Below are 23270 nucleotides of genomic sequence, written 5' to 3'. Positions count from 1 at the left end.
CTTAAAGGGACATGCACACAAAAATTTGCAACAGAGAAATCCACTTAAAATTTGAAACATGGGATACAACATAGCAGGTCGCCAGCATCTTTTTCAGTCACACGCAGTCATTCAATGCCCGACATGTCCGGTATCTATCCGCCCTTTATTATTTTTCTGAACACCTGTAGTAAACAATCAGACGTCTAAGGGCATACAGCCTCAGGAGCGTGACCAGCATGCACCTGTCTGTGGCACTCATGAATGCTCACATGCAGACATGTCTGGGCTAAAATCATGAATCTGTACTGTATATCGAAAGTGGTTGCACTAAGATATCATAATGTGCTGTTTTGAAATCTAAGGTATAAATGTTTTAAGCCATTGTGTTAGAGGAACAGTACTAAATTAAAGTTCTGTATCAACTGACTTACAGTAATGTAATTTCAAACTCATCTTTTAAGGAACACGAAAGGAGATAGTTTGCAAAATGTCCTGGATGCTCTTTTCCATGCAATGAAAGTAAATGGGGACTGGACAAAAAGGGCCGATTACAGTCTCTTTAAACTGGTCAACATGTTTTATGCACTGCATTAAAAGACTTTAATGACTGTCACTTTAAGTCATAACGCATGAATCTAATATTTTGACCCCTATTTGATTTCTATTTTCACTTAACCAGCATAACCAACTATGTTTACATGAATATTCACCAAGACAGGAATTTTGAAAGGGAACTGAATTCGATAAGTGAACTGAATGCTAAGAGAGTCAACTCGAGTTCAAAAAATTATGTATTTTTTGGATTATCACACTTAAAGGTACAGTCACATTAGCGAAGAAACTCAGCGAGAAATTCAGCTGGAAAAAAACACCAAACGAAGCAGCTTTCTGTTGGTCAACCTGACGAACTGGAGTGACCACTGCGAAATCTGCATGGGAAAATCTTTTGCCTTCACGCAAAATTTATGATCACATGGATTCCAATTGAAATGAATGATTTCACCTGTGGAAAAAGTGGTAAATGTGATGTACCATAAGATTTTATTATCAAGCATTCTTTATTTTCTAATTTATGCATGTTACTTTAGCAATCTAATACTGTATGTCCACTTTAAGCAGACTTGAACTATTAGGATATAACTACTAGGATTTACTTAATGGTGCGTGTACACCAAAAACAAATTTAATTGTTTGAACGAGCAGATTGCCACAAACACGCGTTACACGCCTCAATCGCATCTTCCGCGCAAGTTGCAAAATTTCAACTCAAGCAGAAAACCTGTATGACGGGTTGTCACACAAGCCAATGAGTGAAGAGCTAACTGACACGTCCGGTTTGAGATGTCTCTTTGTATCAGAAAATGGAGGAGAGCATTACGTGATTATTTTATTCGCGTGACACAAAAAATATTCCACGAGTAATCTAGAGTAATAACGCAATGTAAATACTCACTTCGCTTTTGGTGTGCACACCCCATAACAGAATTCACAGTGTAGCAAAATCTCCATCAATACACAGTTCATATTTTCATCAAAATTTATATTTTTTCATACCACTCAGCCTTATAGCAAGGCCATTCAGCATATTAACTACATCAGTCTCACAAGTATGAGTAAATCATTTTTAAACTGTTCCTTTAAATGTTTAAATGTGTGTCTAAATTTGGAGGTATCCTTATTCAGCCCAAATTTCAATATTTTATGCCTTATGTTGGCACTTACCTGAGGGAGTGTTGTCACGTAACGTTTACAAAGAACAGGGACATATATCAGCAGTTCTCAGCATAGCACAGCATGATCACACAGCTTGCTTAATGGAGTTGATGCAGACCAACTCACAGTGCGATATAAACAACATCACGTCTGTTAGGTATGAGAGGGTCTTTCATTTTCTCTCCCTCTCACACACAAACACACACACACACACACAAGCTGCTGTTCAACATCTGTAGCTCAGCACTGGGCTCCATCCTCCACCTCCCACTGAGCTTTCTACTCAAGGGCAAACAACAGAGGATACAAACCAACTCCACCATCAACTACCAATCCCATGTCAACAGCAACTCAGATTTCATTTTTTATGAAATGTGTGTTCCAATAAAAATGGCAAGCAAATTCAAAAGTAAAACAATAGGATGAACAATTTTCAAAAAAAAAAAAAATCCTAAAATAGGCTTTCTTTTCCTTTATGCATAGTTTCTTTTTTTTTTACTTTACATGATTCATGCTATTATAGGAAAGGTTTCATATTTCTGGATTGTCTTTTTGGATTGCCATAGTAATACACTTTTCCACCTTACTAATTTTCTTCACTACAACAGAGTAAGTGATGGCAATATAGAAATTACAGAGTTATTTGGCAACAATAATGATTAAGTGTTAAACCATCTCCTTTATTCAGTGTCTTTCTCTTAGTCTCTGTTTGTCCGTCTGTCTTGTATTGAATGTACGAATAATCCTTTGGCGCTGTATGCATATGAATCACTTATGACTTCTATGTATTTAGATACCTGTGCTGATAACTTAATAATAGGCCTTTGCTGGCATATGCACACATCTGATATGCATGATGGCATATAATGTCTCTCCCAGAAAGTCAAGCATTGGGTCACATTCTGATACTGAAGTTACCAGAGATGGATGGGTCCCTATGAGACATTTGACACACAAATGCACACCGGGGACATACATTGGGGGCGGGGGGATGGGGGGTAGTAAATGTATGTAACTTGTCACAAATGTTGTATTTGAATCAATTTTATATGTCTTAGAACACTGTCATTTGCTTATATATTTTTTTTTAATTATGCTACATGCTGTACAAATATAAGCACATGCACAACATTCAAACTGTCACACAAATGCAAGATAACCAAGGTCAGTTTCTCTGTCACCTAATTAATAATAGAGAATTGAGGCAGATGACCGGCAGCGAGGCAGAACACCTCCCCCTCCAGCTCTCACTAAAACACCACACACGTACAACACATACAGACAGACACACCCACAAACACAGACACACACATATACACCTACTCCTGTAGGATGCCATAACCTTGATGATCATGTGACTTAATTATAAAGCCTTCACCGTCAGCTAAAAGCACCTTCACCAGCATATGAATACAGCTATCTCTAAATAACTGAATTACTTTTAAGGTTAACACAGATAAACCTTGGATGAATGTCAAATGCATTTAAAAAAAAAAAAAAAAAAAAAAAAATGCATCAAAATATTGGGTTGAGGTAGTTTTATTTTAATTAACTGTTAAGGCTACTGGATAATATTATATTAGCTAATGAATTAAAGCTAAGCTACAAAGCTTAACAAGTCTTGTAATGCAGTGAGATATGAGGTTACACTCTGTGTCAATACGTATTTCAAGATAAAATAAAACAATAGTGAGAATTAGTCTTAGAAAAACAATTTACACTGAAAAACTCTCTCAGACATCTATTTCAAAATCAGTTACCTTTCAAATATTTTTGCGCTTGGTCAAATGCACAACATTTTTTCAAAATGCCTGTCTTGGTGAATATTCACATAAACAATCAGTTTTGTATTAAGTGAATGTAAACAGTTGCAAAAGATATCAGAAGTGTGTCAATATAATGGATCCATGCATTAGGTCTTAAAGTGACAGCAGCCTAATATATCTTGACATATAATGTTATCATGAAATTAAATTACTTGATTTTTGACATATCGCCCTACACAACCTTGCTACTCTTTATTTATATATATATATATATATATATATATATATATATATATATATATATATATATATATATATATATATAAGAAATTAAAGTTAGTTAGTAGTTAGAAATTACATTATATTAAATAAATATTACTTTCAAATTTGCTGTTATTTTGTACCAAACAGACAACACCATCTCATGGCAATTCGTACATTTTGGCGAATTGGTTGCTAATTCATATTTACTATGTTTTTGAACGATCTGCTTATGCCTCACTGAAGGTTATGTTTAGGAGTAGGGTTAGGGGTGCTTGATTTTTTTTTTTTTTTTATCATATATAATACATTAGAAAATTCATAGGAAATCGTTGTAAAGCAGATCAGATAAAAGCATGGCAAAGTATAGCGTGAAAGCCGGCTAGTACTTTGTATATGAGTGAAGAGATGTAACAGAGCTGAAAGTGTTTTGCAGTCACTGGTAAATCCACTCCGGATTTTCTATTTCACACTCCCTGGAAAAAAACACTCAGAAACACGCGACTAAGTAATAGGAAGGGCTCCAGTGCTGTTATACTAAATATCATCACTCTTCTTGGAACCTTTGGTTCAGTTCCATTTCAGGTGTTTACACCCTCTTCTGTACAACCCGCTCAGTACTGTGCATGAGGAATGTATATGTTTGAGGATAAAATCAACAGTAGGTACATGCGAAAGTATTGAGATTTCTTAAGTTTTAAATGCGCACACATTAACGAAATTTCGTCAAATTGGTCGAGCAAAAAAAAACGTGATCAAAAATAAATAAAATAAAATAAAATAAACCAATCTATTGACAGAAGTACAGCGATGAATAACACACAGCTTCCAAAAAAGTCACTTTTAAACCAACAGATGTTGGTTAACGAGACGAATCCCCAGTTGCGAAATCTACATTAGGAAAACTTTCGCGAAATTCCCGTTCGCCTCGAATCCAATTGAAATGACTGACTTCCCCGGCAACGGTAAATGTGACCGCTCTTTACAAATAGCCTATCACTAAGCGATTTGTGAGGGAAGTCTAAGTAGCCGTTTACAAAGGACGCGTTTTGCGTGCACAAACAACCAGACGGAGAGCAAAGGGGTGCTAGAGAAAGCAGATGTCTCCAGACGTGTATTTCAAAGTTAAACTACTTTTAACTTGCCACAAAACAGCGAGACGCGACCCCTTCCGCATATGTACACAGACTAACAAAAATAGCGTCAACAGAATGCAAGAAACCCATCCAGTGGTGTGAGGTGCTCCGCTGAGGCGCTGTCCAGCGCGACGGAGATCACCTTCAGCAGCCGGGTGTGCTGGACAGCGCCTCAGCGGAGCACCTCACACAACCAGCTCTCTCCTTTACATTTACATGCATTCATTCAGCAGACGCCTTTATCCAAAGCGACTTACAAACGGGGAACACATCAAGCGATTCAGAGGCAAATAGACACAGGAAGTGCTCGTAATACCAAGTTTCAAGCATTGTTCAAATAAGTACAAGCTAGACATGGAAAGATTAAAGAAAAGAAGAAACGTTTCTTTTTAGGATGAAGTCAAATAGTGACGAAAGAGATCGCTTGCAAATTGCGGATGGGGTTGAAAGATCAATCCACCAGCCAGGAACGATGAACGAAAATGTTCTGGAAAGTGATTTTGTGCCTCTCTGTGATGGAACCACGATCTTGCAATTAAATATACAGCAACGTCTTAAATAAGTGACATTAGCCCGCCTGACACTGGCTTGAATGCATTACAACCATTGAGTTCACTACTACTGTGAGTTGGCGTGCATTTGTTAAAAAATAAATTAATGTAAGCATTTCCTAAAAACATCCACGTGAATATGCCTACCTGATTATGTCATCGTTATGTCCCAGATAAAATTTCTGCTTGTGTTCCCGTGTGTTGTACACAACTCCGACGCCGGCGACAAAGTACACGATCTCCTTGGCGGCGGTGTAGTACAGGTTGTTGCGGCACTGGTGTCCCCGGTAACCGTAGACCCACTCGAGTCGTAGGTGACAGTTCGGAGCTGTTCTGTCAGCCATGTTCGGTCGTGTTTTGCTTCGAAGCGAACGGCTGGTGCTTCTTCATTCACCGACGCGACGAGCCGTCACATTCAGTCCCGTTTATCCGCTCAGTCCGCTGTCAGCGCAGCTTCGTCCGGCCAAAGACAAACGGATCGACGACATGTTTCAGCTCAAGTGAAGTGCACAACTTTAGGCGATTTGCATAATTTTAGGGCAAATGCTTTGTTTGGTTCAGAGGCTGTAAATCGGCTTGGACTACTTGTGACATGTGCGAGGCATGAACCTGCTCTCTCTACTCCTGATCGGATGGGTGGCTTTGCTCTAGTGACATGTCAAAACCGGAGAACATGGATTTTTCGCATTAGTTAACTGGGACCGGCCAATCGCTAGCGGCGGAAGTGACTGACAGAGACTCTGGCCAATCAGGTCGCAAGGATGAGGTGAATGAAAATGTTTTGGCCAATGGCGAGCAGGAGGAGGAGGGCGTAAGGCGTCTAAGCTGTGCATGGCCTGCTCATTTAGCACAAACGGCAGTAGGCCTACTACTAAAGTACACTAGATTAACCCTGCGAGGTCTGAACTCTTGCTGACCTTTACAAAACCAGTATACAAAATGTTTATGCTTAAGACAGAAAACGGAACGAGATATAAATCTACTTTCTTTAATAAATGTTAAAAATCTTATAATTATTTTTCAAGTTTTCTCACATCAATGTAGTATCATATACATATATCATATAGTTTTTATACATATTTTTATTATTTATATATTGTTTCATATTAAAATTTTAGTAATTTTGTTTTGTCATTCATTTAAATCTATACAGTTTAAATTATTTAAATGTATATATATATATTTTTTTTTTTAATTTATTTCTGTACCAGTGCTACTATGTATATCCGGTACATCAAGTTAATATATTTAATATTAAATATGTTAATAATAGGCATGCTAATAAGAAACTAGTTAATAGTGAGAATTGGTCCCTATTAGTGCTGTACAACGATTAATCGCATCCAAAACAAAAGTTTTTGTTTACTTAATACATACAGGTGCATCTCAATAAATTAGAATGTCATGGAAAAGTTCATTTATTTAAGTAATTCAACTCAAATTGTGAAACTCGTGTATTAAATAAATTCAATGCACACAGACTGAAGTAGTTTAAGTCTTTGGTTCTTTTGATTGTGATGATTTTGGCTCTTGTTTAACTAGTGCCCACCATTTATTTATTTCAAAAAATTAGAATACTTCATATTTATGACCAATAATAAAAAAAAAAAAAAAAAAAAAAAAAAAAAACATTTTTAGTGAATTGTTGGCCTTCTGGAAAGTATGTTCATTTACTGCACATGCACTCAATACTTGGTAGGGGCTCCTTTTGCTTTAATTACTGCCTCAATTCGGTGTGGCATGGAGGTGATCAGTTCGTGGCACTGCTGAGGTGGTATGGAAGCCCAGGTTCCTTTGACAGTGGCCTTCAGCTCATCTGCATTTTTTGTTTTCTTGTTTCTCATTTTCCTCTTGACAATATCTCATAGATTCTCTCTGGGGTTCAGGTCTGGTGAGTTTGCTGGCCAGTCAAGCACACCAATATAATGGTCATTTAACCAACTTTTGGTGCTTTTGGCAGTGTGGGCAGGTGCCAAATTCTGCTGGAAAATGAAATCAGCATCTTCAAAAAGCTGGTCAGCAGAAGGAAGCATGAAGTGCTCCAAAATTTCTTGGTAAACGGGTGCAGTGACTTTGGTTTTCAAAAAACACAATGGAGCAACACCAGCAGAAGACATTGTACCCCAAATCATTACAGACTGTGGAAACTTAACACTGGACTTCAAACAACTTGGGCTATGAGCTTCTCCACCCTTCCTCCAGACTCTAGGGCCTTGGTTTCCAAATGAAATACAAAACTTGCTCTCATCTGAAAAGAGGACTTTGGACCACTGGGCAACAGTCCAGTTCTTCTTCTCCTTAGCCCAGGTAAGACGCCTCTGACGTTGTCTGTGGTTCAGGAGTGGCTTAATAAGAGGAATACGACAACTGTAGCCAAATTCCCAAATTCACATATTTTCATTGTTTCCATTTTCGCTCTCTTTTTTTAAGTTAAACTGGTTTTAAACAGAAAGACGTGACTGAAAACAGAAATACACGTGTTCTATGGGAGAAAGTTATTCTTACAGGTCTAAAGTAACATAAGGCCAAGTAAATGAGCTAATAACATAATAATAGAGCTCTGCTGGCAAATGGATGCATCTGACATACATGAATAGCATATGATAGCCTTAATATGCCAAGCACTGGGTCACATTCTGATACTGATGTAACCTGAGATGTTTAACCATGGTCCTGATGAATTCTGGGCCTGGTGTATGAATGTATAGGTAAGGGGAGTTTTATATGAGACCTGAAATCAATTAAAAATGATAGAGACAGAAAAGTTAGTAGGTGAGGAGATTTTCTATTTGATAGCACAATGAAGGCAAAAGTACAGAGACAAAAGGTAAATCTGTGTTGAAGGCTGTCATTCTCTCAACCGACTCAGACTTGGAGCATTTTTCATGATGTACAAAATGCAAACTTAATCTGAACACACCCCCCATTAATCATATAAACATATTCCAACACTCTTGACATAAATTCCTATTGCAAGCAAGAGGCTACATGTCTAATAATAAAAAATAAAAAACGGCTAATCGTTATTGAAATGGCTTCAAAATGATAATGACCACATAATTTGTATTCCATAACAATGGAGTGAGTTACTATAGAAAAGGACAGCTTGGTATACTTATGAAAATATTCATCTTAAAAAATGGACCCCATCAGAACAAGAAAAGCGTTAACATAAGGTGCAAAGGGCCAGTGGAGTGGCATAAACATTCACTTCATATAAACTGAACAGAATGGGAGCAGATGCCGATGACAGCAGTCCACTGTTTACCACATTAAGACATTGTTTGTCAAATATCTCCACACATTCATTCCTCTCACAGTGAACAAAAACAAGCTGTTTTCTGTAGGTCTTCAAACGTGTAGGAGTTATCCAAGTCACTTTATGGGCACTAAGTGGGCGAAGTTTCTTTTAGAAACATGAATACACATAAGATGATCATTTTTGTAATTGTACAAAAAACGCTGTGGGATGTTTCATTACCAAAAGAGAACCTAAAAAGCTGCAAATCACTTTTTGGCTTTATTACCTTTTAATTAATATATAAAGTACTGCTAAATTGTTCAGATGGTTTTAAAGACATTGATATTAGTGCTAAATAAATGTTGAAATTAATTAGTGCTTCAACTGCCTCATGGCATTTTACAAAACAGATGGATTTAAATCAGCAATGTATGGCTAACTATATGATGTATAAAACAAATACTTTGTATTCATTAGTGATTTTCAAACAAGTTAGCAATTATTCCATTTATAATGAAGAATATGTTACAAATCTGTCCATTTTCCTTTTAAACGAGGAACGGTAACCTAGAGTCAAAGCGTTGAACCCTTTGTAGAAGAGATGTGTTGTTCTTCTTAGCAATTAGAACAAGACAAAATACTCCCAACATATACATTAACATCCATCTAGCGCAGTTTGTTCAAAAGGGTCTGTACTAACCTGAAGCACAGTCATAAATATGACTTTCAAAACTGGATCATATACAAAACATCTGAACTTTTATAGGACCGTCTGCTAAAAAAACAACACACGCATACAGGGAATGTCAGAATATCCTCTTGCAACCGTCCAGTCAAGCGCAACATTGACAAAAACAAAAAAAATTAGAAGAATTTTAGAAGAACAGTAGAACTTCTTCAGAGAGTCGACTTTCCTAAAACTATCAAAACATTAATGATACTTGACAGTTCACCTGGAACTTCACCTTATGATATGACGCATTGAAATGCACATGAACATTATCAGGTCTCACAATGTTTATGGAAGGATGATCAAAGTCTTTTGGAGCATTATGAAAAGATTACGGAGTGTCACAAGATCAAACACAGTGGCACACGGCCTACAAGAGCTTTGCAGACGCTGCACAACGATATACACCGCCGATCATCACAATATAGGATTGCCGCTAAATACAGAGCACAAAGACATTTTAGGTGTCCTATTTGTTAGATTATTCTGTGTGTTTGTGTTCAGTGTCATTAAAAACACTGATATCCGTTAGACTTTTCTATCAGCAACAAAAGAAAAACTTCACAACCTTTTCCAGCTTAAGTATCCAACATGCCTAGTGTGTTCAATGAACTAACAACCACTCATTTTGCACTGTGCTTCAAATTAAAACGGATTTTGATCAATGTTAATTTCCCAAAAGTTCACATTACAGTAATGAGTTGTTAGACTAAAGAGAAAGAAATTTAAAAAAGAAAACATATCCAAAGGCATAGGAGACAGAATCCAATGCCCATTATCAACATCATGATTATTAGCTATATAGCTGATTTTTGATTACAGATATATTACCAGTATAATAGTTATTATTCAGTTTGTCTTCACAATTTGATCAGGGAAGGATGGCGGGACGGGGGGACAGCAGTCATTGTGAAGAGGCTTTAGTGGCTATCGTGGACACGCAGTGCTGTTGGAAGTTGGGGGACATAGCTGTGTTGCAGCCCAGTCTCTGACGCGGGCCTTTCAGACCACCGTCGCCCTCCACGATCCAGGGGCTGCTGTCCGACTCTTTGCCGAGCATGCCGCAGCACTCCTGGGATGGGGCGCAGTTGCGCTCTCCTGTGCCCAAAGCAGGCAGCTGGCCGGGAGGGGGCGGGGCCGAAGGGTCTTGGAGGACGCTGATGATGTGGTTCAGGAGATCACTGAAGAACTCTGGGACACCCTCATATCCTGGGAAGAGTAAAAACAAGTTGTAAAGTTAAAATTTGTGGTCATGGAGATGTTTCTTGAATGCAAATTGGTCAGTGAGAACATGCTACGAAAAACAATGGGTCTGTGCAATGAATAAATATAGTTTTGCATGAAAATTTTGCATAAAATTTTAGATTTGATATTAATATGTTATTTTAATATATTAAATGCCTGCCAAATGTTGTGTAAGTAACATGTAGAAAGCTATTTTGTTGTCATGTGACAAGAAAAACATAAAATATAATTCATAAGTTCAATAAAAATAAGTTCGTGTTATCAAATTGCATGACCTCAAAAAAATACTTGATTTTGAAAAATATGTTGAAAAATAAATACACTCACATGTTAAAAATGCTTACATTATGAGACTTTCCTACATATTTTCCTCTTTTATCATCTTGCACATTTTTGTTACTGATACAAATACAAACATTTGATGCTAATGAACCTCAACCGATCATTATTTTATCAAAACAATATACACTACTGTTAAAAAACAATGGGTTCCAGTAAGTGTTTTTTCTTTTCTTTTTCTTTTTTTAAATTAAGACTAAAGTTAAATAAAGACATTTATAACAAAACAGTTTTCAACTTTGATATCATTAAGAAAAGTTTCTTGAGCACCAAATCATAATATGTGACCCTGAACCACAAAACATAAGGGTCAATTTTTCTAAATTGAGATGTATACATCATCTGAAGGCTGAATAAATAAGCTTTCCACTGATGTATGATTTTTTTTTTTTAGAATAGGAAAATATTTGGCCGAGATACAACTATTTGAAAATCTGGAATCTGAAGGTGCAAAAAAATCTAAATTCTATAATTCTAGGGTATATAAACTCTATCTGGCAGTTAGACAGATAACAGATACACACCAGGGAATGCATTGATGTCAATGACAGCGTGTTGGCCCGTCTGGTTGTTAATGATGACATCAATGCCGAAGAGCGAAACGCCGAGGGATTCTCGAAGAGATTTACACATTTCCCTAATGACATCATCATTCGGTGGCTGCGAAACACCTTCTACATTATCTCTCTGTCAAAAATGCAAATGAAAGAGAGGTGAATAAAGAGCATGTGATTATTACATTTATTACTGAATGGCTATGTGATACCCATTGCTTAAATTCCCACCAGGATTTGTTGTATAAATCTTAAGTGAACACAACACTTTATGTAGACTAAAGAGAACTCAACTTACAGATGTGAGGTCAGAGGATGACTCTGGCTTGGACACATTGTGGCTATTGAAGAAAATTGCTTTTCTGTCTGTAAGGCATAAAAAACACTGAGTTGCAAGTCAGCTGAATAAAAGTGAACATGTAAGAGTGCAGGTGCACAGGAAGCCACCAGACAGCAGCAGAGAGTCGTGGTTCAGCTGAGAGAGTCAAAGCTTCAGGAGTGCCAGGCAGAGAGGGAGAATAAATAGAGTGAGGAGGAGGCGAAACCACAAAAATCTACTGCCAAGAGGATGCTGAGATTTATGACCTCCCACTCAAATGACAGTAAAGAAATTCATTAAGAGAGACGGCAACCTTCCTTCTGCAGACATCAAAACACCCCAAATATTCACAATGTACATCTATTAATCCTCAGAAATAATATATCTGTAAACCTAAGAGAGTTACTCTTCATCTGTATAGCTTCTAAATATGACTGAGTTGTTCTATATGAATATGAATATGGTAATGTTCTTTCAGAAAGAGAACAATCTATCTGAAGGTGAAACATTAAAAGGCATTACAATGCAACATACAGTACATAGTTATTTTAGAAAGCATGTATGCTTTAAAACACATATGCATCAAAACTTTATTACAAATAAAAAAAATTACAAATCTTATTATTAACGTTCATAATGTATTGAAAAGATGCATTGCACTGCTTAATAATGCCTGTGAAGAAACATTATTTCAGTCTGAAAAACGAATGTTTCTCCATTGATGGCCAATTTAAATTTGTGCGTATTCAGACTAAAAAATTGCAATGTATTGCAATGTTTATTATAAATAATTTGCCTATGTACATCATTTTCATATCATCTAATAACATAATTCTAAATTTTTTCTCATTTCAAATTTTTTCTAATTTCGCTTCAATTCTCCTTTCATTTATTATTTTATTTTTATATTTTATTTTTCAAAATACATACTTCTAGGATCCTGTGTCAGCCAGTCAACACACACACACATATATATCTCTGATTTCCTGAATCTTACTTAAGAACTTCACAAACCTGCTTAAGACATTCATCAGCCTTTTTCTTCACGTCTTCATAGAATTCTTAGAAATCCTTACCAGCATGATCTGTCTTTAGAAACACTGCACCCTTTTTTTTTTCTTTGTTTTAATCTTCTAAACAGGTTTTTTTTTCATTTGATTGCTGCTGGAAGGCAAGGCATGTGTACTTGTGCTTTGTGGAGTTCAGCATGAGTTCAGGCACAGAGCTGACCACCTGAATTTGCATTAAACTAACAGGTCGCTCTCCCAGTAACCGTAACAGGTTTGCATGGACTCCAAGTACATTAGCATATGCAAACGCACCATACTTTACAGCAGCCCGCAGTGGAAACCAGACTCGGGTAAGTGCTTCTGCTGACTGGTTAGCAGCAAAATTTGATCGACTCTTTTCACTGCAAAGTCAGCTATGCAAAGGCATCTGGGTTATACAGCGGGAATGTTGCAATGTAAATCACGCCTAAACAAACTGAACGGTCCAATCGAGGTGAAACGAACCATATCACAGCAGTGGCCTTTCATGGAAATAACATTTATAAAGAGCTGAAGTGTGGGCTGAGGGTTTACCAGACGGTCCAGAGGGGAAGTTCTTGAGTGATGGTCTCTCCACCACAGTGTGTGACTCGCCCACCACGAACACCTTATAGAGCACGGCATTGTGGTTTATAAAACTCTGAATGACACACGGTGGCTTCACGTCCTTCAGGCCCTCTGCGTTGAATATTATAGCCATCTGCAAAGGAACACAGTGAGAAGAGAACTTATACATTCAAAGTGATGAATACACTCTTAAAAATAATGGGATCATTCCACAGAACCATGATTTTGGGATCCACAAAGAACATTTCTTAATGTGTGAGTGAACAGCTCTTAAAAGAGCCTTTTTTTAATCTTGGTATGAAAAACATTTTAATAAGCTGAAGATTTTTTTTTTCTCTATAAAGAACCTTTTGTGCATATCAAGTGGATGCTAACCAAATCTTAGGTGTTGAGTTGAACTTTCCTTAGCTACTTCTGAGGTTCAGTTTCACGACTTCAAAGGAAGCTGCCTATGTAGGCAGCTCACCGGGTTTTGAAACAATGCTTTGTGTGTATTAGTGTTTTGTGACTTCTGTGGTCACATTTCGCAAAAGCAGAGTTAGAAAAGTCTCTTACCTCATGAGAGTTAGTTCCGTGAGCAACCCGTGTTTTGCAAACTGTGTAAGATGAGAAGAAAAGAAAAACACTCTGAGGTAGTGAACGAGTTTGTCTGGTTAATAATGCAACTCCTAAAACCTTTAACGCAGTAAAATCTTAATAGCAGTTTAGTAAGGGACATTAGTGAAAACACAGCCTTTGTAGTCAGGAGCAGTCACCTCAGTTTCTAAAATCTAATTTAAGTAAAAGATAATTTAGTAAAATCCATATAAGCTTTACAGATATTTATTGGAAATGGTCAGTGTTGCCAAGTCTGTACTTTTACCACAGAATTTGGTACTTTTACACTGTTGCCTTGGGTTGTGTTTAAGTCTAGCTTTGGCCTATTTTTAAACAGCAATTTGGCTTTAAATAATGTTTTCCATACTTCTTCAATGAATCATAAACAATTACTGCAATTTTTCAGGTTAAAAATATTCTGGAAATACAAATTACATTTGAAAAATAGCATTAAGAGTAGCATTATAACTATGGGTTTTGGATTTTGCCGATATGTGAATAATGTGGTAAAAGAAGAGCAATAAAAAGAGTATTGTGCCCATACTACCAAAATATAAATACTGAATGTTAAATAATATTCTTAGTCTTAACTTCCTGTGAAAGAGCAGCGAGAAAGAAAAGAAAAGCCACAAGAGCTTCCGTTGAATTAAATACCAGATACAGTTTATTGCATAATCAAAATAGCAATAATATCTACAAGACTTTTTTCCACTTTGAAACCAAGCAGATTTATGTTGGTCAACATGGCGAATTCACTAGACTAACCTGAACATTTCGCCTCACATGAAATTCCTGATTGTGTGGATTACTTTTTAAATGACTGGATTTCACCCACCAAAATGTGTAAGTGTTAGTAAATGTTGCTGTAACTTTAGCGTGGGATTTACAGAATGAGGTCCTTTGGTTAAACATTATTATTTTCTGTTTCAGTAAGGAAAAGGTGGGAACTTACTGAAAGGGAATGTAAGACCGTGCTGCTTGATCTGCTCCAGCGTGTCTGGGCCACACTCACTGTTCAGCACCATAAATGGAGGAGAACAGATCCTCACATCTGCAGAGAGAGATGAGAGACAAGAAGAGTCCTGCATGAGTGTTATATGAATTAAAGAAATCTCATCGAGGTCCATGCTGGTTTTGCACTGGTCTAGTAGGTGCACTGCCAAGCTGTTTGTGCATATGAAGATGTTCTCCATCAGAGAAAAAGGGAATGTTTGTAAAAGTCATAGTTTTGTCCAAAGTTATAATAAGTTGTTCTTATAAAATCACTGCAACTGAAGGTCTAAGATACATGAAAAACACTATCCATTAGTATTATTTGTATTTATCTTAAATGGCAGTTGATTGGCTGATGCAGGAACCTAGAAGTATGAATTTTGAAAAATAAAATCAAATAGATATAAAAAAAAATGAAATGAAAATTGGAGAGACATTTAAAAAAAAAAAGAGAGAAATATGTAGAAGCTAATGTTATTTTTAGATGATGTTTTTGTTTTTGATTAAAGATTACAAATTAAAAAGAAAAATAATGATGTGCATGGGCAAATTATTTATAATGAACATTGCAATATATATATGTGTGTGTGTGTGTGTGTGTGTGTGTGTGTGTGTGTGTGTGTATATATATATATATATATAACGTGTTTCTAATAATTTTGGCAACCACTGTGTATGTTATTTAACAACTTGTGTATGGTCTTCCGTCATCAGTTACCCCTCTGGTTGCCTTTACTTCCCTATTTATTTTACTGAATGGAGAACCATGGACACAAGGCACTGAGCCTGACTCACTCTGCATAATGCAGGAGCCAGTCAACAGAAGCTCTGCAATTTGACCCGTGGGTTCAAGGCTTTGTTTGAAAATACTGTACTCTTACTGTCCTGGGTATCGCTCAGATGAGCAAACAGAGCCATAGACGGAACAAAAGCGTCAATAGCTGTGAATGAGTAGCTATGTTTGCGAATTCCAACCGGAGGCACATTATCGGAGAGGGATGAATCATCAAAACAGAGATGCATACTGGGCTTAACTTGGGAATAGGCTCTTCTGACTTGGGCCAGTACTAAGAGGTTCAGTGAATGAATCTGCTTTGTTGCAGAGTTTCATGCTTTCAGCCGGATGCCAGTCATGCTGTAATCTAGGCAGATAAGGCATGTTTTAGGAGGTTTTTTAAGTGTAGCACAGGAAATGAGTTGAAGAGTGAAGGCTGATGACACAGCACTCTGATATGAGCACGGTAAACCTCCTGTGTGGTGAGGTAGCAAAACTGATGATTAGATGCTTTTCAAAGCTAAAGAAAAGACTCAACATGACTCTAGGGTTTTAGTACACCGTATGAAACACTTTGACACAGCTTACTTTACAAGAAATGGCAAAAAAAACTTTTCTAAACTACTGAAAACTGTAATATTGTAATGTTAAATAACCATTTTCTATTTGAATGTATTTTAAAATATAAATGATTTTTATAAGTTTGTTTTCACTTGATGCCCAAGCTGAATTTTCAGCATCGTTACTCCAGTCTTCAGTGTCACATGATCCTTCAAAAATCATTCTAATATGCTAATTTACATTTAGTCATTTAGCAGAAGCGACTTACAAATGAGGACAATGGAAGCAATCAAAATCAACAAAAGAGCAATTTAGTGCTCAAGAAACTATTATTATTATTAATGTTAAAAACAGTTGTGCTGCTTAATATTTTTGAGGAAACCATGATACTTTTTTCAGCTGATGAATAGAAGGTTTGACAGAACAGCATTTATTTGAAATATAACTCTGTCTTTACTTTCACTTTGATCAGTTTAGTGCAGCCTTGGTGAATAAAAGTATTTATTTCTTTTAATTAATAACAGGCTAACACTGACCCTGAACTTTTGAATTGTAGTGTATTCGTCATTTAATGCATCTCATTATTAACTCAATATTAATTCAAATTCCTCAAAAATGAACAAGAAAACAAAAACAAAACAGTTAGTCGACCAAAAAGGTCAGTGCTGGTTGGTCACAGTCCCCCGAGAAGGAACAAAATCGCAAGCTAGCCATTCACTTCCTGTTTTGTCTATCTAGCTTTTGAGTTGGTAAATGATAGCATCGCTACTGATATATCCTGTAGTGTTGAAATAGAGAGCTGTGCTGGTTTTCTTATCAGAGCTGGTCCATTTATCCAGCTGCTAGCTTTTTGTTCTCCTATTCCAGAGGAAGCTTACATAAGCATTTATGAAAGCCAGTAAAAAAAAAAAAGGGCAGCAGCAATCTCCGACAAGCGGTTTAGTGAGGTGAGCATTGAGCAACCTACTATAACCATCTATAAACATTTCAACCATAATGAAATCCAAACTTACATGTTCGGTAAGAAAATATTTCCAGCCTGTTGTTTGTTTTTGAAAAACTGAAACAAACATAGTAATGCACTTGCAATAGAAGCATGGGGCAACGTTTATGCAAATATGAATAATTCTGTTCTCTCACCGTCCATTTCGGAAAGTATCAAGACCACGTAAATTTAGTGTACTTGTAACGTTCATACAATACACTCAAATGATGAAGTTACGCAACTATCCACAAGCACTGTTCAGACGAAGCAAACCTTAACCAAGATAACCCTAACCTAGATGCTCAAAAAAGACAATCGAGAAGATTTACAGATCAGATAATAAACATTTTCTTCCTGTCCAATGCACGTAAATGCTTTAAGAAAATGTAGAGCTTCATGTTTCTGGAACAGTCGCCCCATAGATTTGCATTGTGGTTTTTTTTTTTTTCAACATCTGTTTTTCGTCTGATTTTACAAACTGAGGAACAAGTCGAAATTATTCGATATTAAGTCGGATGCAAAGTTCTGCAAGATATCTGTACAAGACTTCAATACAGAGAAGTTTTGATGGCTGCTAATACGTGATTTATTATTAGAAATCTAAATTCCATTTAAATTAGCCAAGAGATGTTCTGTAAATAAAAAGGGAAGAGTAATGAGATCCTTTTTAGCAGGTACAAATGCTTAGTGATGTTCCTGTTTCTGGCGCAGCGAGGGTCCAGGATCAATCTCCGCTCTGTCTAAACACTTCAAGCTCTCCGCAGACCTGCCGGAGCCAGCCGAGACATTTATATGACATTTATGGAATGTTTAGAACATGTTTATAAAGCACTGCTATGGAGTTTTGGCTCCGGACAGCACAGACAGGAAGTCGAATATCATATGAGCCCCTTCCTCCATTCATACCTTTGTTTCGGGTGATGGTGGTTTTGTAAAATCTGACATTCTGGCTGCTCTGTACTCTAAAAATCTAAAGGTTAAACTGAATCTCTAGAGACCAAATTTTCCCACAAGGAAAGGGAACAGTGTGTAGTGTCAGATAAACAGTTGTAAAAATGGTTGGTTCTAAATACAGAAAAAATATTTTTTTTTGTTGATGTTTTTTGTTTTTTAATAAACACAATACCATGAAAGCAGATCCAAAAGGTGTGAATCGTTGCCTTATAAAGTCTGAAACAATCCGTCTCATGCACAAACAAATGGTGTCCTGCTTTGTCTCCACGGACAGAATGTAAGACAGCAGGACAGTGTTTAGGTGAAGCTCTTCAGGATGTGCATGAGTCATATGTATGAGAGTGGAGCCAGAAAAAGTGGCGCTAACCACTAGGCGTCTCATTAAGAAATAGACTCACAGCATTCATTACAGCACCAGTGTGTGGGCGACTTCCTGTGCGCTGGTGAACACTGGAGGGAATTCATCAACTGACGCACAAACGATAAATCATAGCTAGAACCTAGTGTGCTACTAAAAGGTACACAATAAAAAAAATAAAGTAAAACACACAATCCTCAGTTCAACAATTCAATACAGAATTTTAGATGTATTTTTTTATTGGATGTTTGAAAATGTTTGGTAAAAATGACTTGCAGCACGCCGCCTCAGTTTTATTCCCAACTCTATATTCCATGTCACTTCGTCCCTCTTACTGAAAATAAACAGTGTCCACGGTTAACTTTTTCTAGACAGTATTACACTTGTACTACACAGCACACCCTGTACTGCGGTTGTTGCAGTGATTTGTTGTTGTTGTTTTAAACAACACTGAACGATACAAAAAGTTAACGAGAGCATGAACAAATGACCAACTAAGGCTGCACAATTTTAATTAGATTTTTCTGATAAAGTTTACAATTGTGATTTAAAAACAAATCTAGATTTGCTGTGCTTGTTTGTAAGGCTGCACAATTTGGTAAAAGATTTATTTTGTTAATATATACCAATATGGCTATAAACTAGGGCTGTCAATCAATTAAAACTATTTTTTTAAATCGTGATTAATCGCATGCTTGTCATGAGTTAACTCGTGATTAATCGCATGCTTGTCATGAGTTAACTCGTGATTAATCGCATGCTTGTCATGAGTTAACTCGTGATTAATCGCACATTTTTATCTGTTCTAAATGTACCTTAAATTAATACTTTTCAGGTTTTTAATACTCTAATCAACATGGGTATGGACAAATATGGATCCTTTATGTAAATGTATGTTTATTATTAGTGAAACCTAGAGCGTGAAGAATAGACATATTTCAAAGGTCATAGATGTTTTTCAAATAACTTGGTCGTGTCCATTAGACACATGAAAAAAAGAACACAGAAATACTAGGTTCCCATTACATTTCTTTCTTTGCATTGAGCAACTTACTTAAACAAGCCTGCTACATTATTTGCAGCTCACTTCTTCTGTACATGCAAATATTCAACAAATAACCATAAATAGTTTGTTTCCTTCAATTATTTTAAAATCACTAAGATAAGAAAGCGCTCTTTCATTAGAAAAAAAATAATCACACCTTTAATAGTTGAGTATATTTACAGTACAAACCTAATGAACTATGAGTGCAAAAAAATAAATTAAATAAATTAAAATAATCGTTGAAAAATCGTAACCAAGGTAAAGTGTACAATTAATCAAGATTTTGATTTTAGGTCATATCGCCAGCCCTATTATTTCATATATGTTATATGTGCAGCAGCAGTATTTCTTACATGTTGACAGCAGCATGTCTGTGGATGTACTGGCAGCAGCAAGTCTCTATACTTGCTCTGCCACAGCAGCAGCCGTGTAGCAAATCTATTCCACCAAGACCAAACACATTAACATTGCCATGTATATTACCATGCTAAACTCTCAGAGAGTTGTCATGACAGAACTATAATTATTTTGGTACTATAGTAGTTGTTGTTATGTTCTACATGCAGCACAATATTGCAGATGTGTACTATTTTTAAATCAGAATTTCTAATAATTTATATTTATAGGAACTCAGATTTAAAAATGGTATAAAACTGTGATGTGATGAATGTGGAATAACTTGACACTGATCTTCAATATCTTGTGAAAAGAGAAAACACCTGAACTTTTGCAGAGCAGACAGTAATGATTAAGTAATGTGGTTTGCCACAGTTTACTCGCAGCACATGTGATCTGATAATCGCACTAAGCCATAATCACAGTTTCGATTTTATTTTGATTAATCGTGCAGTCCTTAGACCAACCAATAATACCCCAATACAAACTACATTAATTGTGTGAGATTTAGGGCTGGGACAATAAATCAATGCATTGTTCTCTAGCCTAGTTTTTAACTGCACACTCAAATGCTCATGAAGAAAAGCGCTTGAGCGTTCGGCTGAGTAATGTAAGTGGTTAAATATACTTGCACATCGGCTTTTATAATGCCAGATTAATGTAATGTAAACACAGCCCACTGTGAGGATCCTTGTAATTCGCTTCAACTTTTTCGAACTGTATGAATGATTATTTTAGGTTCATGTGGTGCGTGAGAAAGGAACTGGAAGCAAGCATAATACGGCTATTTCTAAAGCACGCAGTGCCATCTGCTGTTAAAAACTAAGCTCAGAATCGATTCAAGAGAGAATCGCGATGGCTTCGGAAAATCTCAGAATCGATGCAGAATCATTTCTCGATTTGTGATGCATCGATTTATTATCCCAGCCCTAAGTGAGATTACTATCCACTGGCAGACCCTAGCATTTTTATGCATATTTACATTTTTTTATTTTTTTTAAATCAGTGCCAGTACACATTCTTAGCAGACAATAGGCATGTTTCCATCACAAAATTGCGCAAAACTAATGATAAAACAAAACAATATTTTATAGCGAGAAGTCATGGCAATGGATTTTGATGGATTTTGGCGTATCTTGACAGAAGCAGTAGTTAAAAAAACGTGAGAGCAGCTTCTGGGATGTGCCGTGGCATGACTAGTAACACAAGCGTTAAAATCAGAGTGGCCGCAATCAGCTCCGGTGGCCATTTCGGAGCCGTAACGCACTGCAGACGTTCGCAGTGTAAACAGTCTAAGCATTAATGGCAGGGAAAGCCTTTATGCTTGGTTGGCGGTGTATGTGAAGTGTTTCTTGGAGGTAATAGTACATTGAGGAATGATCATATGACTTTTTACATGCGCAATGTAACATGTTAATGCGAAAAAAAAAAAAAACATTTCCACTGCAGTTTTGCAAATTATTTCTTTTTTGCATTGCTTGAAAAACCACCTCATGCAAGTTTTTACATACGCAATGTGACATATATGTTTGTTTTTGATTTTTTGGATATTTGGGTTTTTTTTGTATATTGCCATTTAAGAATGGAGGTGTATAATGCATTGCAAGATATTTAATGAAAAAATTAAGTGAAGATGAGAGAATTGTTGATTATAAATATATCTCAGTCAGTACCGAAAACTATTTTACCCAATATGGTGTGAATGCTGCTATGCTTAGAGTATCTAGAGTGGCTGCCACTTGTGTTGCTATGGTAACCTCTGTCAGACATGCTTACTGGTGCTAAAGAGAGGGATGTGGCGCTGTGTCCACCTGTGAATGTGAGAGGACCAAACAAACAGAGAGGGTGACAGATGGCCAGGGTGTAATTTGGTAGTTGTGTTATCTGCAGGTACTAACGCCGTCCAATCTAACATTTACATTGCAACATGTTTAACGCTGAGCTGTCTCATGTGTTAAGTACCACCTGACCTAAATGAAAATTGTCCTTTATAAGCTTTTTGTGACCCTGCTGGTTAACCACAAATGAGAACGGTAAACTACTTTTTAATCTTGAAACAGTTTCTAAAAACGGACACTTATAGATTTAGCAGACAGACAGACAGACAGATAGACAGATAGAAGATTTTCTTTTCCAGAAAATACTTTATGTGATTAACTGTGATTCATTTTGTGATTTTAGGGTCATGTCATGTAATTACATAGATTTAAATGTTTGAGGTGTAACTGAACATTGTCTTTCATGTTTTTGTTAGATATAGAGTGGGAGGCTCTGATATCAGGGCAAAAGAAGAAAAGGAGAGACACAGACTGGGGGTTTACAGATGATTTTGTTACATAACCATCTGTCACGTCTGGTTCAATAGAACCCGGACACACATGATGCCCACAAAGACAAATATAGAACATACACGCTTGCTCAGGGAAGAACCAAATGCTTTCTGTGGAGGGGAGATGAGGCTGCTATTATATGGGTGTTCTTGAGACTATTTAAAAGATTAATTCACCCAAAAATTAGTTCATTATAAAGTGTCATTATTTACTCAGCCTAACATTGCATTAAACCTGTATGGCTTTCTTCTGGAATACAAAACGATAAATTTTAAATGTACTTGTCGCTTTTTTCTTTACAATTACAATGAATGGTGAAATGCAGGGTTGTCACTATATCATAAACATGTTACGATACTATACCAGCTGAAGTATCATGATACCGTGCAATATTAATTTAATTCATAATTTACAATCTGCAATGGATTGTGTTTTTTTTTCCTTTTTGGCCCATCTCTGTTCCAGATATGCACATAAACTGCATTGCAATAATTTCTCAAAATTGTCATGTCTATAATGAACAGAGGTCAGAGACGGGACACGTTGGAATGGGACGTATAGAAGAGAGGATAGATTAGGCACGCAGCAGAGAAACTTCAAAAAACAATGCAAAAGCAGCATTAAAAAAAAAAGCACACAAAAGCAGCATAGTTCATATAACTCATGCTCTATATTTAAAGTCTCCTGAAGCCAAATGCAACGGATTATAGAATCAGTTGAGATTCGATCAGTTAGATCTGTGAATGAATCATTCAAACCAATTTTGCTAACTACATAAAATTATTAATCTACTAAATTAGATTCAAAAGAGTAATTCATTCAC

The 23270-nt window shown here is 36.5% G+C and overlaps 2 protein-coding genes across 4 annotated transcripts in view; both read right to left on the bottom strand.

Annotated features, from left to right (window-relative positions):
• Positions 1–6384, bottom strand: part of LOC109083672 (echinoderm microtubule-associated protein-like 5) — an 83269-nt gene extending 76885 nt beyond the window's left edge. For 2 of the 3 annotated variants that reach the window (XM_042742805.1, XM_042742806.1), the window contains exon 1: positions 5557–6382. In XM_042742805.1, the coding sequence (XP_042598739.1) occupies positions 5557–5753 (197 nt within the window). In that variant the 5' untranslated portion in view covers positions 5754–6382. Of the gene's footprint in view, positions 1–5556 lie in introns of all 3 variants that reach the window. The other variant, XR_006156878.1, reaches the window with a different exon arrangement.
• Positions 6385–8174: 1790 nt separating this feature from the next.
• LOC109081348 (inositol-tetrakisphosphate 1-kinase-like) overlaps positions 8175–23270 on the bottom strand; it is a 39761-nt gene continuing 24665 nt past the window's right edge. The window contains exons 6-11 of the mRNA XM_042742804.1: positions 15003–15101; positions 14009–14049; positions 13421–13586; positions 11817–11884; positions 11489–11651; positions 8175–10589 (exon numbers count right to left, since the gene is read on the bottom strand). Of these exons, the coding sequence (XP_042598738.1) occupies positions 10285–10589; positions 11489–11651; positions 11817–11884; positions 13421–13586; positions 14009–14049; positions 15003–15101 (842 nt within the window). The 3' untranslated portion in view covers positions 8175–10284. The remainder of the gene's footprint in view (positions 10590–11488; positions 11652–11816; positions 11885–13420; positions 13587–14008; positions 14050–15002; positions 15102–23270) is intronic.

Source organism: Cyprinus carpio, chromosome B17, assembly GCF_018340385.1.
Source record: "Cyprinus carpio isolate SPL01 chromosome B17, ASM1834038v1, whole genome shotgun sequence".
Lineage (NCBI taxonomy): Eukaryota > Metazoa > Chordata > Actinopteri > Cypriniformes > Cyprinidae > Cyprinus > Cyprinus carpio.
This window is presented reverse-complemented; position numbering and strand designations above follow the sequence as displayed.